The 21,901-nt window shown below is 34.6% G+C and overlaps 1 protein-coding gene across 1 annotated transcript in view; it reads right to left on the bottom strand.

Moving 5' to 3' along the window:
* Nucleotides 1-21,901, bottom strand: part of LOC150101289 (uncharacterized) — a 144,896-nt gene that overhangs the window by 29,673 nt on the left and 93,322 nt on the right. Inside the window, exon 2 of the mRNA XM_090400862.1 lies at nt 19,095-19,214. Within this exon, the coding sequence (XP_090256988.1) occupies nt 19,095-19,214 (120 nt within the window). The remainder of the gene's footprint in view (nt 1-19,094; nt 19,215-21,901) is intronic.

The following is a 21,901-nucleotide window of genomic DNA, read 5'->3' as shown; positions in this document are numbered from 1 at the left end:
TAAGTACAGTTTATACGTGTTTGGATAAAATATCAAAATGATGAACATGAAAAAGTATTGTTTATTATCGATAAAATTATACAGTTTGGATTAATTCAAAATTACTTAAAAATGAAATCCATTCCTTTTATTGTAATTAAAAGAATGGATTTACAATTTTTGGACATTATAATTAAATCCTTTAATTGTAATGTCCAAATATTTAAAGAGTCGTAGTAAACACGATAAGCACTACGAACATTCTGCTACTGGCGCAACTCTGGAAATGCACGACGGACAGTGCCGCATTACGCTAATAGTTTGCATCTCACTATGACGTCCATATGCTTGCTCGCATAGCAATATGACACTGTGGTAAACACAGTGCTGCTCGAGAAAAATTTGGGGTGCTGCAGTTCCGCAGTGCCTATGCACGATATGCATAATTTGACGCAGTGCCTATGCATAATTTGATTCCCTTGGAAGGGAATCAAATTATGAAAATGAAAAGAAACGAATAATGAAACTATTAAGAATCAGTTAAGAGGCTTTTGCTAATAGTGACTGGCGGTGAGGAGGAACTTCTCCTATATAGGTAAATGGATTGGTGGATGTTTCATGCAACCGGTTCACACAACTCTAAAAACGTTTTTGTGTTATTATTTGTTTTGCTCTTACTTGTTGGAAGCTTTAAATCAATGTGCTTTTTTATTTATTTTTTGGATGCCATTATTGGAATATTAGAATGTTTCCAGAGATCTTTGGCGAGATTATTAATATATATAAATTGTAAACAATGATTATTATTAGCATTAATTTTTTAAAAATATTATGTACATGCAAGTATCTGTTATACACAATTGTGTTCATCGAATGTATTACAAATATGGTATATATATAATATTATATACAAATATATATATATATATAATATTATATACAAATATATATATATAATATTATACATATAAGTTATATAATAAACAGAATGCTAAAAATAATATTTCTTTTTATTATTATTATAATTTAAGCCCACCTTAAATGGACAAAATATATACAAAACCTACACACCAAACTCCGGATCATCGCAGCAAAACTCCTCCAAGTTAAAGACATTATACCACCCAACATAAAAAAACTCCTATATCACGGTATCTGCGAATCTCTACTCAGATACAGAATAACAGTCTATGCAAATTCATCAAACTGCCATCTAACAAAATTAGAAACACTACACAGGAAAATCGTGTCGACAGTGATCTGTACACCTTACACGCAACAACCAATATCTGACAAGCACATGGCGATACACAGAATTCTGAGCATTAAAAACCTGAAACACTACATGACATTAACAAGGAATTACTTCAACATCACCTATCGAAGCAACTGAGACAGATATCGTATAACACGGCCTTCAACCACTCATACGGTTCTTTTGTGAGATCACAACTGATACCCACGCAACTCAACAACCTACCAAGAAATATACAACACGTAGATAACTACAGAACATTAAAAACGAACTCTAGAAAAATATTCCAACAAAGTTATGATGCCATTAACACTAATATTCACATCACAAATCACTAGCATCCAATGCCTACATCCCATACATAAACAGTAGCAACAACACAAATAATGAAGGCTGAATCCCACTCTCTTCATAACCCAATTTGCCTAACCCAAGCTTCGAAGCAGGTGGGATTAATTTGCCTAACTCATCTACAAGTAATCCATATAAGCAAATGCAGAAATTTGTTTGTATAATCACTCTTTCTCAAACTTATACAAAATTATACAAAAAATTCTGCATAATCTTCATTGTTAATATTAGAAGAACACGTGTTGTAAATACATAATATAAAGGCAAAAATGTATTATTAAAAATTGTAATTGAAATCCAATGTAGAAAATGCAGCACTTAGTGCTGAACTCGGTAAAATTATAAGATGCAATGTCGCACAAGATGTTTATTGTATGTATAAATATTTTAGCAATCAATAAATTATAAATTCGATTATATTCTATTCTGATTATTATATAATAATAATTTTGTATAATAATAATGATAATAATAATTATTATTATTAATAATATTATTATGGTTGCAGAGGGAGCAGTTCTCTTCCGAACTCTATTCAACGTTTACAAGCACCATATTAATCAACAATCTCAAAGGCAAGTTCTTCCAATATGCAGATTATACAGCTATAATATCCATTCATAATAATGCAAGCACAGCCCAAATAAATATACAGCATGAGATAAATTGACATAAATCTGATTGACTGGCTCACCAAACACTCCATACACCTAAACTCTGACAAGACAAAATTTATAGTATTCATAAATCCACTGGCTCAACCAGTTGTTAATATATAAATAACCATTCAACATAGCGTGCAAAGAGTCTTAACACTCTCCACCATAAAAAAAAAACAAAACAAGAACACTAAAACCGCTATCATCACTCTGGTTGAAACATTAAAATGCCTTGGAATTTACTTCGATGCAGATATGAACTGGAATAGCCATATAAACCATCTACAAAACAAACTCCGAACAATAACTGGCAAACTCTACAGGTTAAAAGACAGTTCCATCACGCCTAAAACCCTAATATGCAAAGCACTATGCCAAAATATACTAAGATGCGCTATAAAAACGTATGGGTTCTGTCCAAAGTACAAACTAAATAGATTAATATCATTACAGTACAAATGATAAAACTTATCTTTTGGAAACAAGGAGACAGTATCAGCTTTATATACACCTCAATGTCAGAACACATGATACTAACTGTAAAACACTTACCGGCATGTCCCTATGCAGCTATGGTAAAATATTATTCCGATGTCATCTGCATGACAACCAGAAATTCATACCGTATAACAGAACCTTAGACAACTAATTATATCACATATAAATATAATAATCACTACGAAATGCAAACTCGAAGCTTCTGTATCCTAGACATGTTAAATAAACTACCTTTTGAATGAAGGAACTTTACAAACTACAATAGCGTGCAAAGAGTCTTAAGTACATGCTATGAACAAGAAATATGCATCATATACACCTACTGTAATATATACTAGACACAATGCAGTACTATAATTAATGTTAAAAGTAATAATAATCCTAACAAAAACAACTTCCGGTTACAATTTTAAATTTTAAACAGATATTTTTGCATTTTGTCATTTACATTAACAATTTATGCAACAATAATGCTAAATGCGTTTATTTCACTTTTCACAATAATAATTTTTAAAAAATCGACGGCAGCAATGAACAATGAAACTTTATAATTCAGTATTAACCATCGGTACATCGCTTTACTTTCACTATTCATTACCTCTCAGAGAATGACATATATTTTATAATATTTAAGACACAGTGCTCTAATTTCTTACGTTACACTTTTCACTCTTAATATCTTTATAATTTGCACAATGTGGAATTCACATAACAGAATAATAACGATCAGAGTAATGGTTTTCAAATATAGTTCAGAGTTACACAAGGTAGTAAACATGATTTCTTGTTCCATTTTACATTTTATTATATATACACAGGGTGTCCCAAAATTCACGCAAGAAGTAATTTTGATAGAAAACACAGGTTTTTAATTAAAAATTGTAATTTCTTATTGATTCATAAAGTATACAGTATAGGGTTATGCATGGAATAGCATATCGGGTAAATGGCCTCCACGGCTTTGCTGGCACATACGCACTCTTTTGTCGAAATTTTCCATGACCGTTTTGCATAAATGTGGCTGAATTTCGTTGATACAGCGCTCAATTTCCTCCTTCAAGGCGTGGTTGGTCGTGGGCTTGTTGGCATAAACCTTAAACTTCAAAACACCCCAAAGAAAAAAGTCCAACGGCGTTAAGTCACATGATCTGGGTAGCCAATTCTGATCACCAAAACGGGAAATTACACGACCAGGAAATGACTCATGCAGTAATTGAATTGTTTCTCGGGCTGTATGGCATGTGGCACCGTCTTGTTGAAACCACATGTCGTCCACATCCATATCTTGCAATTTAGGCACAAAAAAACTGGATTATCATGTCGCGATAGCGAGCATCATTAACTGTTATTGCCTTACCAACCGCATTTTCGAAGAAGAATGGACCGATGATGCCTCCAGCCCAAAATCCGCACCAAACAGTAACACGTTGTGGATGCATTTGTTTCTCAACAATCACTCGTGGATTTTCTGAACCCCAAATGCGCCAATTTTGTCGATTAACGAAGCCATCAAGATGAAAATGAGCCTGATCGCTGAAGATGATTTTGTTCGAAAAATAAGCATCCACTTGTTATTGTTCCATAATCCATTCAACGAAGTCTCTTTCGTGTAGCTCCATTTTTAATAACCCTGAACTGTCAGCTGTCGCGCTGTCTTTTTTTTTCTCGTTGGCAACACTTTACCGCACAAATGGCGCTAAATTTAAATCTTGCGTGAATTTTGGGACACCCTGTATATATAATAAAATTTTATTTAATGGAAAGAGTATGCCATTAAAAGTTATTTTTAATGGCATTCTCTTTCCATATACACTGTGTTCCAAATTTACCGCCAAAATTTATGTTGTCTGCTAATTACATAGCATTTTGACGATCATATCTCATGCTTCCTTTGCAATTATATTCCTTACTTTTTTATTTTAAAATTTTTTTTCCCAACCTTTCATCATGAGTAAAAGAATTAGTGAGCCAAAGAGTGAAAGTGTGAAAATGATTAGAAAATTAATCACACTGGAAGAAAAACTTGAAATAATAACGAAAATGAACAAGGCGAGTCCAGAGCAAAGATAGGACAAGAACACAAAAACACGTGAATGAACTGTAAGAGTAATTTTAAGCAAAGCTGCTGAATACAAAGAGAAAGAAAACGTATAGCTGCTTCGAGTTCATCATGCATGCACTCGAAATCAAAGTTTTATAATGATTGAATTAGAGAGACTTCCTTCTACATGGATCAAAGACTGTAACCAAAAAATCTCGCTAAGCACTGACCTTATTAAATCAAAAGCATTAAGTTTCTTTGCAACCTTAAAAGAAAGGGCTATCAATGAGGGAAAATAAGAATTCCACGCTAGTGCTGGTGATTTGTGCGTTTCAAAAAGAGAAATAGCCTACATATGTTCTAATCACAGGCGAAGCTGCAAGTGTAGATAAGGTGGTCACAAATTATCCAGAGATTTTAAAGAAAATTGTGGAAGAATGGGGCTATTGTGACCAACAAATATTTAATGTCGAAACCGGCCTTTTTCGGAAGCGAATGCATTCCAAAACTTTTCTGACCAAATCAGAGAAATTTCATCCTGGTTATAAAGTCACAAAGTCGAATGAAATTACTTCTAGCAATATGCGAGCCGTTTAGAAGCACATTCTTCCACATTGCGTAAATGATTTCAGAGGTAGTTCAAATGAATCTAAGTTAACTAAATATCATTTTAAGAAATTAAGTGATTCCGATCTGCTAAATTTAGATACACAACGGGAAAGTCCTGAAGAATATCAATAAAATTTTATCACTGACAAGCCCAAAGAGATTACCCAGAAACAATTTGAAAATATTTTTCGTACAATCGAAGTCTGTAAGCAGCAATGCTTAGAGGCTGACACTGATGAAGAGAGAAGCAGTAAAATTTGCAGAAGAGTAGAAGCGGCAATAGGGCCATACCGTCAGTTGTATGAAAAAAAAGAAACTGAATGCCGCCAAACTAGGTTAGCTCAATTCTTTGTTAAGAAGTAGAATAATAAATTTATATTCTGAACATGTTTTATTGCAGCTTCATCCCTAATTCTTTCATTAAAAAATAAAAAATAAATAAGGGCCAGAAAAGAAATTTTAGGAACGAATTATACATTTTCCTGTAGGTTATATTCGATCAGTGCGTTTTCGATTAATGCGCCTGTTTTAAAGAGCGCATTAATCGAGGGATTACTGTATACTAGTATATATATATATATATATATATATATATATATATACATTAGATTTTATGATCAGGCAGTAAACTGCAGACTAGAAAATTCATACCAAGCACAGGAATGTTTAGGAGAAATTTTGAGTAAAGATTAAAGAAAATAATAAAGATCGAATAAATAATAATCAAACCCATTTTCAAGTACTTACTCTTAGATCAATTTAATAAAATAACATATAACTAGTCATTTCGCCCAGAAGAGTAAAAGATAATAAGAAAGTGCAATGAGAATATTGGCGAACTAATCAAAGATAAGAAGAAAGTGTATAAACAAAGGATTTATGCAGAATCATTGAAGAAGCAGAAATTATTTCTAAACGCAAAACTCCAATATCTGCAAAGGATAAACAAAAGAAAATACAGAAATTCGAAATCAGCTCGTAGCAAAATGTAGATATCTTACAATGAAGATATTAAATACATACACATATGGACACTGAATTAGAAACTTTTATTTAATACCGTTTTGAACATCTTTTATCCTGAGATATAGCACATTTGCAGTTTGACATAGATTTCACAAGGTGTTGCATTGCATACACGTCTACAACATGCCAGGCGTTCACCAGAACTTTAATTGGCTCAAATCCGACTGAAGAGGACTTTGCTCCCAGATCTGTTTTCCGAACATATCTCATACATTTCCAATGGGGTTTAGGTCCGGAATTTGTTGTGGTCAGGGAAGATGATGGAAGTTGCCATCACGCTCTCTGAACCACTGCCGAACAATTCTTTCGCGATGGACCGCAGGATTGTCGTCCATGAAAGAACCGTTACCTGCAGGTCAACATTACAGGATGGTCTTGATCGGAAGCAATGTTTAGATATTCACTGGATCACAAGGCCAGTCAACTGTGGTAACGTTCATGTCCACAGAACATGCAGTTACAGCAGCAGCCTTACAGCAGCGCATTGTTTTGCTGAAAGGGACAATGGTGAGTTCTGTAGAAATGCCACTACGTAGGAAGCATTGTATTGTCTATAACATTCATATACTTCTCCGAGTTCAATATTTATGACCACATATGAAACGTAAGGTCCGAATCCAAACTAGGAAAAACGGGACCATACCATCACACTACCACCTCCAAATTTCATAATTAGTTGCGCACTCTATCAAGAGGGTAGGGTGTAGTGTGATTCCATGCTCCATAACACAATTTTCTAAGCTTCCATGTCGCACTTTGCACAGTCTTTGCAGCACTGAAAACGGCACGGCATATTTGTCAGATAATGAATGAAAATAGAAAAACAGAGGACTTGTAGGACTTGCATATCGCGGTCCCACAATGGAAACCCATGTTCAGAAGATTTTGTACAGATTCATGTTCCAAGCGATGTCCGCAATCGCATTCAAAATGTCAATATAGTACTACGAATGATTGATTTACATGTTATCCTTTCGTAGCAACCTACTGTCACGTTCGATGAGTGTGGTAGGTCGTCCACTGCGAGTAGCACTTGCATTTGACACTCTCATCTTCCGCCTTAGTACGGTATAAGTGATTGTTGACCTGGGATGGGCCAGTTTGTCAACACGTTGCCGAACAAATAAGCCCTGCTATATGGCATCCTATCATAACGACTCTTTCAATCTCAGTCAGTTTCCTTCTCGCAGCCATTTCACTCAGACACAGTTGCACTGATTGTGAGCGTCATATTCCTCCAATTTATGTGATTCGTTACAGAGCACGATGCACGTTTCCCATGGGATGTCCATTGACGTATACTACTTTTGAAGCATTGTAGATGGAACACAAATTAAAATAATATATATATATATATATATATATTTTATATATATATATATATATATTTTATATATATATATATATATATATATATATATATATATATATATTTTATATATATATATATATAATAATATTTATAATAATAATATATAATAATAATATATATAATAATAATATAATAATAATATAATAATATATAATAATAATAATAATAATAATATATATATATTATATATATAAAATAATAAAATATAAAATATAAAATATATATAATATATATAAAATAATATATATATATATATATATTATTTTAATTTGTGTTCCATCTACAATGCTTCAAAAGTAGTATACGTCAATGGACATCCCATGGGAAACGTGCATCGTGCTCACGAAAAAATCTCTTTCACCCTCGAACTGGAATCGGATGACTATCTTCCCTTTTTAGACCTCAAACTTACCAGATGTGCTGAGAACATTAAAATCTCAATTTTTAGAAAGCCTACTCATACTGACAGATACCTTCATGCTTCCTCCCATCATTATCCTCCACAAAAATGTGGTATTATTTCCACTTTAGCCCACCGAGCCAAATCATTACTTACCGAAGAAACAGAAATTATAAATGAACTCAGTTTTCTTAAAAAAACGTTTATTAACAATGGCTTCTCTCCAAAGAAGATTGACAAATTTCTTTCACCCAGGCACTCAACTACTGCTGAAGATCCCCCTCCCCCAAGAGCCTTCATCTCCTTGCCTTACATCAGCTCTCTTTCACCAAAACTGGCAAAGATTCTCAAGAAATTTAACTTCAAAACGTGCTACACTACGCTTCCAAAACTTCGTTCATTACTTTGCAAACATAAACAGAAACATCTTCCTACTCAGTTTCCAGGAGTCTACAAGATTTTGTGTGATTGCGGAAAGCCTTATTATGGACAGACTACCAAATCCATCCTTCTACGTTTGGATGAACACCGTAGAGATATCTCCTATAACAGGACTAGAGCTAGCGCTCTCTCTAGCCACGTTCTCTTTTCTGCTAACTCAGACGAAGGCCGCCAGCACATTGTAAACTGGACTCAAACTGCTAATATCCATGTGTGCTACGATGAACTCGAAAGAAAGATTGTTGAATCAAGAGAAATTTCTCTAGATTCCTCTCATATCAACAACAGCCTGAGTTACAATCTCTCGGACGCACACGTTGCTTCTGTTCAGTACTGGCGCACTCGCGACAGCGCGTAGTATTCGTTTGTATGGAAATCATACTTGCATTTTTTCAAACATGCTACTGTTTTTCACTTGTTCTGTTAATGCAATTTTAAGTCTCTGTAATTTATTATATATTTCTTTGAGTATGATACCTGATGATGTTCTTGTAACGAAACTAGTAAACTAGTAGTATCTTGTTAAATATATCTTGCCATCTTTTCTCTCGGTAATAGTCATTAAACTTATTTTATATATATATATCAGTGGCGTCGCGTGATAATTTCGGTTGGGTGTGCTCTCATGGTTTACTGGAGGGGGGGGGGGGGGGGAAGCTTGGAGACAAATAATTACATCAATAAATTTTTATAATTATTGATTTAATTAAATAATTACATCAATAAACGTCTCTTTGTTTTTTTATGTAATTATTTGTCGATGTAAACTATAATAGATTATTTTCATTTTGTATCAATTTTAATGATCTTTAATTGTTGTGAAAAAAAAAAGTATTCAGAATTAATAGTTCTTAGCACAATTTCAAATATTATTAAAAAATTGATCTGCATATTTTATTAAAAATCAACAAATTAATTAATCCTAAATTAAATGATTTCAGTTTAAAAGCAAAAAAATCAAATTAAATTACATACACTATCCTTTTAAAAATGTTTTTTTTTTATTTAAATTTGTTTCACTATAAATTTACAATTCACACTTCACTCTGTAACTTACTACACAGAGGGCAAACTAACTGGTCACTGTTCACAAATCAGAAAAAGATGAACCAAAAACAGGCGTGTTTTATTACTGCAATAAAACACGTGTTCTATGGCTACTCCGCAACAGGCCAACCCATAATAAAATTTTAAGGCAGACAAAGCGTTCCCAGGGTTGAGGGTGTAAGATTACATATCTCAATCAACTCTACGATTATAATTTGCTGAATTTTTTAATCGATCCAGGGGAGAAGTGCCCCCCCCCCTTTGGACGCCCATGACCGTGGGATTGCATTTTATCGATGTATGAAAGTTTTGAGAGGGCATAGCGCATCAGCACTCATCTTAATTGGTCCAATGCAATTAATTACAGGATAACTTTGAATACTTATGCGTAGAGTGGGGGGAAAAATCTGTTTTATGATTGATTAGAAAACAACAATGAAGGAGAATGCTATATTGGCTGGTACATTTGATATACTCAAAGATGAAAATATGTGAACCATCACTTATAAGACATGTGAGAATACGAAGGAATAAGTGTGAGTAAAAACACTTTCATTACTGGGTAAATGAATAATTAAGAATTATCATTTGTGATATGTGTGTCCTATAAATTGCTGGGTAGAGCAAATAGCACACGATCCTATGAATTCTAAACATGAATAAGTGAATTTATGATGGCATTATTAAAAAAAAAAACTTATGAGAGAGAGAGAGAAATTATTGCACGAATAAATATGGTTTGATGGAGCAACAAATCATCTCGTAAAATTTGTTGCCCATGTTATGTGTATTTCTCTGGTTTGTGTATATTTCGCTCCGTTTGCCAAGAATTTTATTTTGTTTACTCAGACTCAGAATATATAACATCCGATCATTATTGGAATTATCCATACTTTCGGGAATCCTACACTCGTTAGTTTTTTCGTTTTTTTTTTTTTTTAGTATCAGCTGTTCTTCTGTCTTATCAATCTCACATATGCTGGTATTTTCTTGTAGATAAACAACGTCTTATATTACACAGAATATTCATTTTTATTCAGGAATAGATATTTTTTACTGTCTGTTGTTTCCGAAGACTAGAATAAAAATGCCTCTATACCGTTAAAAAACTTTGCAACCTCAACAGATGCTATACTGCACAAGCAAAAGAAAAAACAATTAGCGTTTTTCTCCTAACATTCACTTTCAAATTTTCAGTTCCAGAAAACATGTGTAACAGCTGTTTGTAATAAAGCCATCGGATATGGTAATCTCTCAACAATCATGACAAGATTCAATTGGATTGGTTGATGCAATAACCAATTACAGACGCTAGGTGCTGAGTGAGCTCAAAATTTAATCTCACCTAGTCACGCCTTCTCAGCGGTTTAAAAATAATACAACACTAAGAGTTTGACATGCTGCGCCCTCTTTACATCTTTTCGAATGGCTCAAAGGTGTATGCATTTTGAAAGCACACCCGGGCTATTAACGAGAATGTGATGCAATGTTTACGCAATCCCGCGAGTTCCGGGCTGGTAAGACAAAAAACGTGACATAAAAACGTTTCAAATTTCGGCTTATCTTTTTATATATACTGTATATATAAAGATTTCTGTATATATAATGTATATATACTGTATATATAAAGATATGTATGTATAAATTCCAGGTGATCCGAATATATACCGGGTGATCCAAAAGTAACAGAAAAAGTAAAAATTCAATAATTCGAAAAGTATAGACAGTAGCACCATGCGGTTTTCACAGAAATGCACAGAAAGACATGGGAATTTTTTTAATAACGAAAACTTTTATTGCCAGAATAGTCACATTTGCCACCGACAGGTGGTGTTTCGATTATGTCAGTAGTTTGTACAGTGGCGTAGCACAGTTCGCAACGCAACTAGGATTACAAATGTTCAATGTGAAGGCCGTCATTCATGAGAATAGCCCTCAGACTTCGCACGACACTCTGCACAGCATTGAGGAGGGTTTCAACTATAATTCCTGTCACATGATGGCGAATGGCTTCTTTCAACATGGCCAATGACGCCAGTCGACCTCTGTACACCTGTGACTTCAAGTAGCCCCATAACCAAAAGTCTCAAGGTGTAAGGTCTGGAGACCTTGGTGGCCATTCGTGCGGGAAAGAGCGACTGAGGACACTGTCATCGCAAAATGTCGATCGCAACAGGTGCTGGACAGGACCTGTGATGTGCGGAGGCACTCCATCCTGCATGAATGTTACACTATGGAGCGCTTGCCTCACTTGCAAGGAGGGAATGATACTGTCTCTTAAAAACGCTGCATAACGTTCGCCTTTGACAAAAACGGTTCGAAATGTACCGCTCTAGAATTCCTCAAAGAAAAAGTGGCCTATAATGAATGACGCAGTGAACCCGCACCACGCTCTCACCTTTGGCTGATGCAAAGGGATTTACACAATCGCATGTGGGTTCTCTCTATCCCAGATGCGGCAGTTGTGTGCATTTACACTTCCATTAAGCGAAGAGTGCGCCTCGTCAGTCCACAGGACATTTGACAGCCAGTCCGCATAGTTTTCCATCTGTTGAAAAGCCCGATTTGCAAATTCATGACATCTCTCGAAATCGATTGGTTTCAGTTCCTGTGCATGTTGGATTTTGTAAGGATTCCTTTTGAGGATGATCCTGAGTGATCGCCACACAGTCCCGTACGAAATGCCAGTTCGTCTTGAAATTTCATGCACACTGCATTCCCCATGTGCGGAAGCTGTCGATTGTGTGTCGGTCTCGCGTTCGACCTCGTGCGCAAATGCAATAGTTTTTCTGGGTCTCCCACTTCTCGCACGTGCTGCCAAACTGCCAGTGTCCTCAAACCTTTTCATCATAGCTATCAGTGAGGAACAAGATATCGGTCCATTTCCACTTCTAATACCCCGCATCGAACGATAAGTGCGCAAAGCCGCACTTGCACATTCGGAGTTCTGATAATACAGCTTAACTAAAAGTGCTTTATCTCGTAACGATAACATGCCTCACCTTGGCAGAACGTTTAACTTCGGTAATAAATGTTAAATGTTGAAAGTTTAACTTCAGTATTCACTACATCTGAAATTTACGTACCTCCCGGTTTAAATAGCGAGAGGCAGCAGCTCCGGGAAAGCAACAGCGCCACCTGTCGATGAACAAATGTAACTATTTTGGCAATAAAATTTTTCGTTCTTAAAAAATTCCCATATCTTTCTGTGCATTTCTGTGAAAACCGCGTCGTGCTACTGTCTATACTTTTCGAATTATTGAATTTTTACTTTTTCTGTTACTTTTGGATTACCCTGTATACATATATATACATGGGATGATCGTTAATCCGGTTAACATACATATTTTTAAAAGAATTGAATGACTAGAACCGAGATTTGAGTAAAGCGGTTTTAATATTAAAACACTACTAGTTTCGACTTGTAACAGCCTTCATCACGTGACATTATAAAAGAAAAAAAAAAGAAAGAACACTAAAACACTGAAGCTTAAATAAACTATGAACATCATAGAGAGTCTCTATACATAATTGACACTAAATCGTTGCGGTTGTATTTAAAGCTGTTCTTTCGTTCGTTGTATTGTTGGGAAAGTACGTGCTAGTAGCATCTCGTTTTAAAATTTGAAACATTAAAAAGAATACAAAATAATAGGAACTTCTCAAAGCCACACATCAATATTGACAAAGTCGTTATCAACAAATCTTTTTATATACTTTCAGATGAAGAAAAAAGCATCCTTAGTAAAGGTCTAAATTTTATTCCTTCCCCAAACTTTATACCAAAGGAGACACTACTTGCAAAAATAGAAAAAGCTACTTCAATTCTCCCTCCACAAGATGCAAAACTTCTACGTATTGAATCAATCTTTATTATCAATAACGCAAAACCACCTACAGATAACATTACTTTAACAGAACGCAAAGCTGTTTAAAGTTTAAAAAACAACAGAGATATAATTATTCTTCCTGCTGATAAAAGCAATGCAACAGTCATCCTCAACTCTGAAGATTACCTGAATAAAATGCTTGAATTACTATAAAATGATACCTACTCAATACTCGAGAGAGATCCAACTCGTGAACTTCAAAATTGTACAAACAACTTATTAAAAACAACCACTGAATTATCCCGAAATGTTCGCTTATCTCTACGCTCTCTCCATCCGTTAATTCTTCGCATATATGGTGTTCCTAAAATCCACAAAGAGAACACCCCCACAACGCCCCATTGTAGAAGGTATCAATTCTCCGACTCACAACCTTTCATAATATCTTGCAAAATACCTCAAACGTTTTTCAGGCAAGTCACTATCCTTTATCAAGAACACTACAGAATTTGTTACATTCATCAAGGATATAACAGTTAATGAAGATGAAATCATGGGTAGCTTGGACATAATGTCCCAACAGAAGTCCTAATATTACTCAAGGACAAGTTATCCAAAAAAATGTTAGCCTTGCTTACACATTGCATCAGCTCCGGTTACTTCAAATTTCAAGATACTATATACAAGCAAAATCATGGACTGGATATGGGTAATCCTTCATTCATCTGTACTCGCAAATATTTACTTAGAGGATTTTGAAACCAAGGCAATCTTTTCCTTTATTTTAACACCTAAAGTTTGGAAGGCTATTTAGATGAGATCGTCATCATTTAGAGCCATGGACATGATTACCTTATGGCATTCCTCGAACATCTCAATAGCTGACATCAAAGTATTAGGTTTACTGCCGAGCTTGAAACAGATAATTCCCTTCCTTTTCTCGATATCAAACTGACCCGGTCTTCTGGAAAAACTCCAAATATCGATATATAAAAAGCTCACACACACACCAACACATATCTGCATTCAGTCCCATCACTTCCCTCCTCATAAGCTTGGAATAATGTCCACCTTGGGACATAGAGCCCGTTCTCTTCTGGATGACCCAAATGAACTTCTTACAGAAATAAACCATCTCAAAAGTTCTTTCAAAGCTAATGGATATTCCAAGAGAATCATTGAAAGATTCCTGCTTTATCCTCCTAGACATCGCTCAGAAGAAACAAATAGATTCAAAGGCAATATATATATTCCTTACTTAAGTGCAGTTTCACATAAATTAGCAATAGTTCTAAGAAAATAAAATATCAGAATCTTATTCACTCCACTTCCTAAAATGCGTTTCTTAATAAGCCACCTAAAACCTTGTCATTTTCATCTAAAATACCCTGGTCTATATAAAATATTGTGTGAATGTGATATTCCTTATTTTGGGCAGACAGACAAATCTGTCGAATTGCATATGGAAGAACACATGAGGGACATTACTCATAAGAGACAGCGAGCCAGTGCATTATCAAGTCAGATCTGTTTCTCGGCTAATCCAAATGATGAAAACTAAAGTCACAAAGTCTGCTGGGAAAAATCTACTAACATCTTCCGTTGCAATGATGAACTAGAGAGACAAATCGTAGAATCTAGGGAAATCATCTTCAGTCCTGTTCATCTAAATAATAACTTGAGCTACAACCTCCCAGATAGTCATTCAGCTGTAATCATGTACTGGCGTTCACGTGATGTTACTAGCACGTGCTTTCCCAATAATACAACAAACGAAAGAACAGCTTTAAATACAACGATTTAATGTCAGTTATGTATAGAGACTTTCTATGATGTTCATAGTTTATTTAAGCTTCAGTGTTTTAATGTTTTTTCTTTTTTCTTTCTTTTATAATGTCACCTGATGAAGGCTGTTACAAGCCGAAACTAGTAGTGTTTTAACATTAAAACCTTTTTTACTTAAATCACTGTTCTAGCCATTCAATTCATTTTAAATATAAACCTGGTTTTAATCCATTTCCCAAGTAAGCAAACAGACAAGTATGTCAAGTTTGCGCCTGCAAGTAGTGCAAGTCTGGGTGACCCAGCACGTAGTGCAAGTCTTAGGCAACTCGTGGTAAAGGTGGAATAAACTCTGATCACTATTCTTCGTATTTACCCTTAATGCAAAGCACATCTCCTTGAGGAGATGTATGATGCCAAGCATTAAAGGCAAGGAGCCACTACCCAGAGGTTTAGACCTTAATTGAGGTCTCATGTGGGAGCCAGGCTTAGAAATACCAAGGTATAAGTAATACAGAGCTTATAAGTATCTTACCAAAACAAGTTACCATAAGGTGCTTTGACCTTATTAAATAAATATCTCCGGATGAGAGATAGATGTAGAAAGTTTTTTACCTTGGGTATAATATACGCTAAAGATACCAAGCTATTTTAAATATAATCCTGGTTTTAATCCATTTCCCAAATAAGCAAATAGACATAAATACGAAGAATAGTGATCAAAACTTATTCCACCTTTACCACGAGTTGCCTAAGACTTGCACTACGTGCGGGGTCACCCAGACTTGCACTAATTGCAGGCGAAAAACTTGATTTACTTGTCTGTTTGTTTACTTGGGAAATGGATTAAAACCAGGTTTATATTTAAAATAGCTTGGTATCTTTAACGTATATTATACCCAAAGTAAAAAACTTTCTACATCTATCTCTCATCCGGAGATTTTTATTTAATAAGATCAAAGGACCTTATGGTAACTTGTTTTGATAAAATACCTATAAGCTCTGTATTACTTAAACCTTGGTATTTCCAAGCCTGGCTCTCACTGATGAGACCTCAATAAAGGTCGAAACCGGTCTGGGTAGTGGCCCCTTACCTTTAATGCATAGCATCATACATCTGCTCGAGGAGATTTGCTTTGCATTAAGGGTAAATAAGAATAATAGTGATCAGAGTTTATTCCACCTTTACCACGAGTTGCCTAAGACTTGCACTACGTTCGGGGACATCCAGACTTGCACTACTTGCAGGCACAAACTTGACTTGTTTGTCTGTTTGCTTACTTGGGAAATGGAGTAAAACCAGGTTTAAAATAGCTTGGTATCTTTAACATTTATTATACCCAAGGTAAAATACTTTCTACATTTATATCTCCTCCTGAGATTTTTATTTAATAAGGTTAAAACATCTGATGGTAACTTGTTCTGGTAAAATACTTATAAGCTCTGTATTACTAAAATCTTGGTATTTCTAGCCTGGCTCCCACTGATGAGACCTCAATAAAGGTCGAAACCAGTCTGGGTAGTGGCCCCTTGCCTTAACGAATTTGAAGGAATTATTGATGGCAATACTTCTTAATGGTCTGTAAATCTCATTCCATGGCTCTATAATTTGTGAAAAGATATACCACTCAATTTTTTTTGTTTCTTATATTGCAAAGCATCATACATCTACTCCAGGAGATGTGCTTTGCATTATGGGTAAATATTAAGATTAGTGATCAGAGCTTATTCTACTTTTACCATGAGTTGCCTTGGTCTTGCACTACCTGCAGGGTCAGCTAGACTTGCAACACTTGCAAGCGCAAATTTGTCTTGTTTGTCTGTTTGCTTACTTGGGAAATGCAATAAAACCAGGTTTAAAATAGCTTAGTATCTTTAACATTTATTATACCCAAGGTAAAATACTTTATACATATATATTATATATATATATATATATATATATATATATATATATTATATATATATATATATATATATATATATATATATATATATAGAGAGAGAGAGAGAGAGAGAGAGAGAGAGAGAGAGAGAGAGAGAAAGAGAGAGAGAGAGAGAGAGAGAGAGAGAGAGAGATACACTCAACCTTGAAACATTTGTGAAGTGATGATAATATCTGCATTATGCTCTATTTTCAAGGAGAATTACACCACTTAATACTAAGCTTCTGATGGTTAAATTATCTCAGCAAGAAGTAATGATGATTTCCACAGACCACTATTTTTCTAACATACTACCAGAACAATTTTAAGGGAAATATCAAAATGCACAAAAAAACAATCTCATGCAGTCTGAAGTAAAATTATGATTGGAGATAAACTTCTAGAAAAAATTATCTGTTCGAATGTTTTTCGATGCTGTACGTATATCATATGTAATACAGAGAGAAAGTTTGAACCTCCGAAAGATAACAGGGTAATCCATAATATTTTCAAGCCTAATCAATTTGAAATGCATACAAGAATAACAGTTATAAAGTACTGATAAGAACTTATCTATTGAATGGAAGTGAAATAAAAAAAAGTGGAGATATTTAATTTAACCAAATTTCTTGGACGAAAATCGACAAAGAAATACTTAAATAACCAAAATTGACTGGGTAATAAACATAAAGAAAGTTATCAAACAAATTTAAAGAGTCAACATTTCTAGACTACTCCAAAAAAGACACTTTGATATTCTCCAGTTGGAGGATATAAAAATGAAGGAACGAAATAGAAGGAATTATTGATGGCAGTACTTCTTAATGGTCTGTAAATCTCATTCCATGGCTCTATAATTTGTGAAAAGATATACCACTCAATTTTTTTTTGTTTCTTATATTGCAAACTATTTGAATCGCTAGCAATCACGATGGAAATTTAATCAACGAAACATTTTTAGGAAACCTTCCGGTGCTGTGAGCAATGAGTTCATAGCACATAAGCACATAGCTCGTGTGCAGTGAGCTCATAGCTCACCCCAAATCCAGCTGTCCCTTAAATACTCTCCTCCTGAATATTTAATACACTTAGGTGCAAAACACTTAACAACAAAGCTAAATTATTGAAATCCTAGGGAGTGCATTATCTCATTTCACACGAATGCTAAATGTATTTTCCAATATTCACTGAGTAGCTGAGGTAATCAAAGGGTACGTTAAACAAATCAACATCTCGTACGCTTCTCGTTCTCTAATTATTCTAATTATTCCACTGACAAAGTGGATTAATTTGCAGACGCAGGGAGCTCTATTTGTACTTTGGTACACTACATAAGATTTACTTTCCTCTCTCCAGAAGAACGTATCCACAATTATCAGACATAATACACCACTGGCTTCATAGCTGCTTCAGTCATAACTGCAAGATGTTCAGATTGCTCTATTCCGATGAAAGGATACGTTGGTTTCAACTTCCTAGAAAAATGATGTAGACAATATTAAATCCGAGCATAATACGAATATTCCACGTCATAGTTAAGTACAGAAATACGCAAACAAGAAGATCATTACTGTCCAGGAATTTGTGAATCAATTAAAAAATAATAACCCAGAAGGTAAGCAATGCACACAATGAAAAAATTGAGTAATTGAATGAAATAATTGAATTCGCCTGAATTCAGTTGTTTTTATTCCATTTTCAACAGAATTTTTTTGAATCTTCAACTGAAATTTTATTCCATACTGAAATTTGACTGCCATCAGTAATAATATATTTATTTAATTATTATTTATTGTATGCATAATAAGTAAAATAATTAAACAATTTTATTATAAAATTTAATTAAATTAAAACACTTTGTATTTCATTTTGGTATTACCTTTATGACAACTGGGAAACTTGTGGCTGATGAACATACAAAACAACCATGCGTTTGACGGCAAATCTTCTTTATTTGCCTTATCCGAATTCATCCTGCTGTTCGTTCTGATTATGGAACCTAATTGGGAAGGGGGAATAAAACACCGTGTGCTATATTTATATATAGCAGAAATTGCAAAAATGTTCTAGGAAATAAAATAAACAATTCAGAAATTAGAATGATAAAATTAATACTTGAATAGAGTTTATTGTCCCCTCGGTTAGCCGAGTGGCTATGCGCCTCGCAACCGTAGAAAGGAGGGTCCTGAGTTCAATTCCTATCGCTGACGTAAGGATCTTTCTCAGCCATAGCCAAGTTAGCCGTGCATGGACAGTAGGATTTTTCTCCCTAGTTTATCTGGTGTTTTTCATCCCGCAAAGCACGCAAACCGGCCTTGAGAACTCAACTCCACTTCGCACATAGGATACAGAGGGACATTGGGCTGACTACCTTACCCTGAGAACGGTTGAGTTCCGATGATCGATAAAGCCCTCTACATCGCAAGGTGGAAAAGGAAGATGAGATACTGTTTAATTGTATAATATAATCCAGAATATATATATATATTTATTTATTTATTTATATATAAAGACTATATATAAAACTATATAAACTATATATAAGACTATATAAAGTCTATAAAGACTATATATATAGTGAACGTAAAAATCTGACCAGGAATACTTTGTTAACAAAGACTACAAATCACCTACGGTCCGTAAACGACTGAAAGGGAAAATCAGAATTATACTTTAACCTTTGAACTAATGTTTAACTGTGAACATGAAAAAAGCTTATAATAATTGGCAGTATACCTCCTTTCTACTTGGGCACATTAGAAGGCCTTCGTGCCAACTTTCAAAAGCGTCTGTTTTGACTTTTAGTTGTAAGAAATTAATCTCCTTTCTTAAAAAAAAAATAATTTTAAGAAATGAACACCAGTGCTCATATATTGGCTTCTACTTGCTAACTACGATATTCAATTACAATGTGAATTTCTGTATCGAAATCATACTCATATGTTTCTCTCTATCAGTTAGCTGATTGATTGGTTCATTGTCCATTTCAAAAGTTATCAGCATACATTTATTAAAAATAAATGGCCTAAGAAGTATTTCGTTTCTTAAAACAACGATTTTAAGAAATAAGTATCAAAAAAGCTCTTTTTGTTGTCGTCCCATTTGCCTTCCATTTCGATGCTGATTTCCGTGTGTTTCAATAATAATGCTTGCCTTTCTTCTCTTTATAGTCCGTCAGTGATTTAAAATGTCGTCTGTAAGGTACAAATTCTCATATTCTATTATTGCATTTTATTACCTACATTTTGCAAGTGTTAAGGGGGGGGGGGGGTTCTGAAAGGTTCTAATGAAAACTTAGAACAAAAATGTTATTAAAGCGACTGATATAAGAAAGAACACGCTAGTAACAGTGTTATCGAGGTAAATTATTTTCTTATATTCTTATATCCTCGTATGTTATTTCCTGGGGTTATATCATTTGCTTTAATATCACTTTTGTTCTCGGTTTTCGTCAGAAATTTCCAGACACCCCCCCCCCCCCAGCTCGCCCAATAATGCTCTCATGACAGCGCAGTATTGGTTTCAAAACTAACGTTGAAATAAAGAAAGAATTCATGTTGAAAAGTTATATTTGGTCTTTATTAACTATAATTAACACAACAGATATTTGGATTATAAGAACATAGGTTTAATACATATATGTAAAAATTCGTCGACTAGTTTCGCTAGCAAAACTGACTAGCTTTGTCAAGACTAAACTGTGAAAAAAACTAATAAATGCAAAAATACAAAGGAATGCAGTAACGGTTTAGAAAGGCTAGACAACAAAATTGGCAGGCACCGCGTGACATGGTATGCGTGAAACGATATTATTATTATTATTATTATTAATAATGACCTCCTCATAAATGGTCTCCCAGAAATAGCTACGGAACCTCTAAGAGACACTGTAATACAACTAAGCCAAAAAATCGGCTCCCCCATTGAACCAAGAGACATCCAGTCAGTGCATCGGTTACCACAAAAAAAGAAAAAGAGAAAATAATACCCGTCCTTCTCCCGTCGTAGTGCGACTCACCAACAGCCTAACAAAAACTACACTCATAAAAGCTAGCAGGATTAAAAATCCAGTAGTAAAGGATCTGAAAGGAGACCACGACAACACCCCAATATACTTGTCTGAATATCTTACTCCACACTATCAGAAAATATTCTACCAAGCAAGGAAAGTAAAAACAGAAAACAATTACCAGTTTATATGGATAAGAGACAGTAAAATATTCCTTAGAAAGACACAAGACTCAAAACCAATCGAAATAAAATCCGTAGATGACCTCAACAGGCTGTCACATTGAAAGGAATATTGACAACTCGTAAAGAAGGACCAGCACCCCAACCAACATGAATGCACACCATCAAGCAGACGTAATCACCCCGGAACATGATAATTGCCACATTCTGAAATCAATATCAGAATGGAAACAACTGACAATCCCCAAAAAAGGACTATCTATTCTCCACATCAACATCAGAAGCATTCAAAAATACTGGCTGACCCTGCAAGCTTATCTGAAGGAAGATATAGACGAAATAGACATTTTAATACTGACTGAAGTATCTACCACAAACGAAGAGGCATCCTGCTACCAAATGCCACACTTCCAACAATACAAACACTGCAGACAAACAAAACGAGGCGGTGGTATAATAATATTTACCAAACATAAACTAGAAGTAACAGAAATA

Source organism: Typopeltis vanoorti, chromosome 11 (assembly GCF_054136105.1).
Source record: "Typopeltis vanoorti isolate ZY-2024b chromosome 11, IOZ_Tvanoo_1.0, whole genome shotgun sequence".
NCBI classification, from domain to species: Eukaryota; Metazoa; Arthropoda; class Arachnida; order Uropygi; family Thelyphonidae; genus Typopeltis; species Typopeltis vanoorti.
This window is presented reverse-complemented; position numbering and strand designations above follow the sequence as displayed.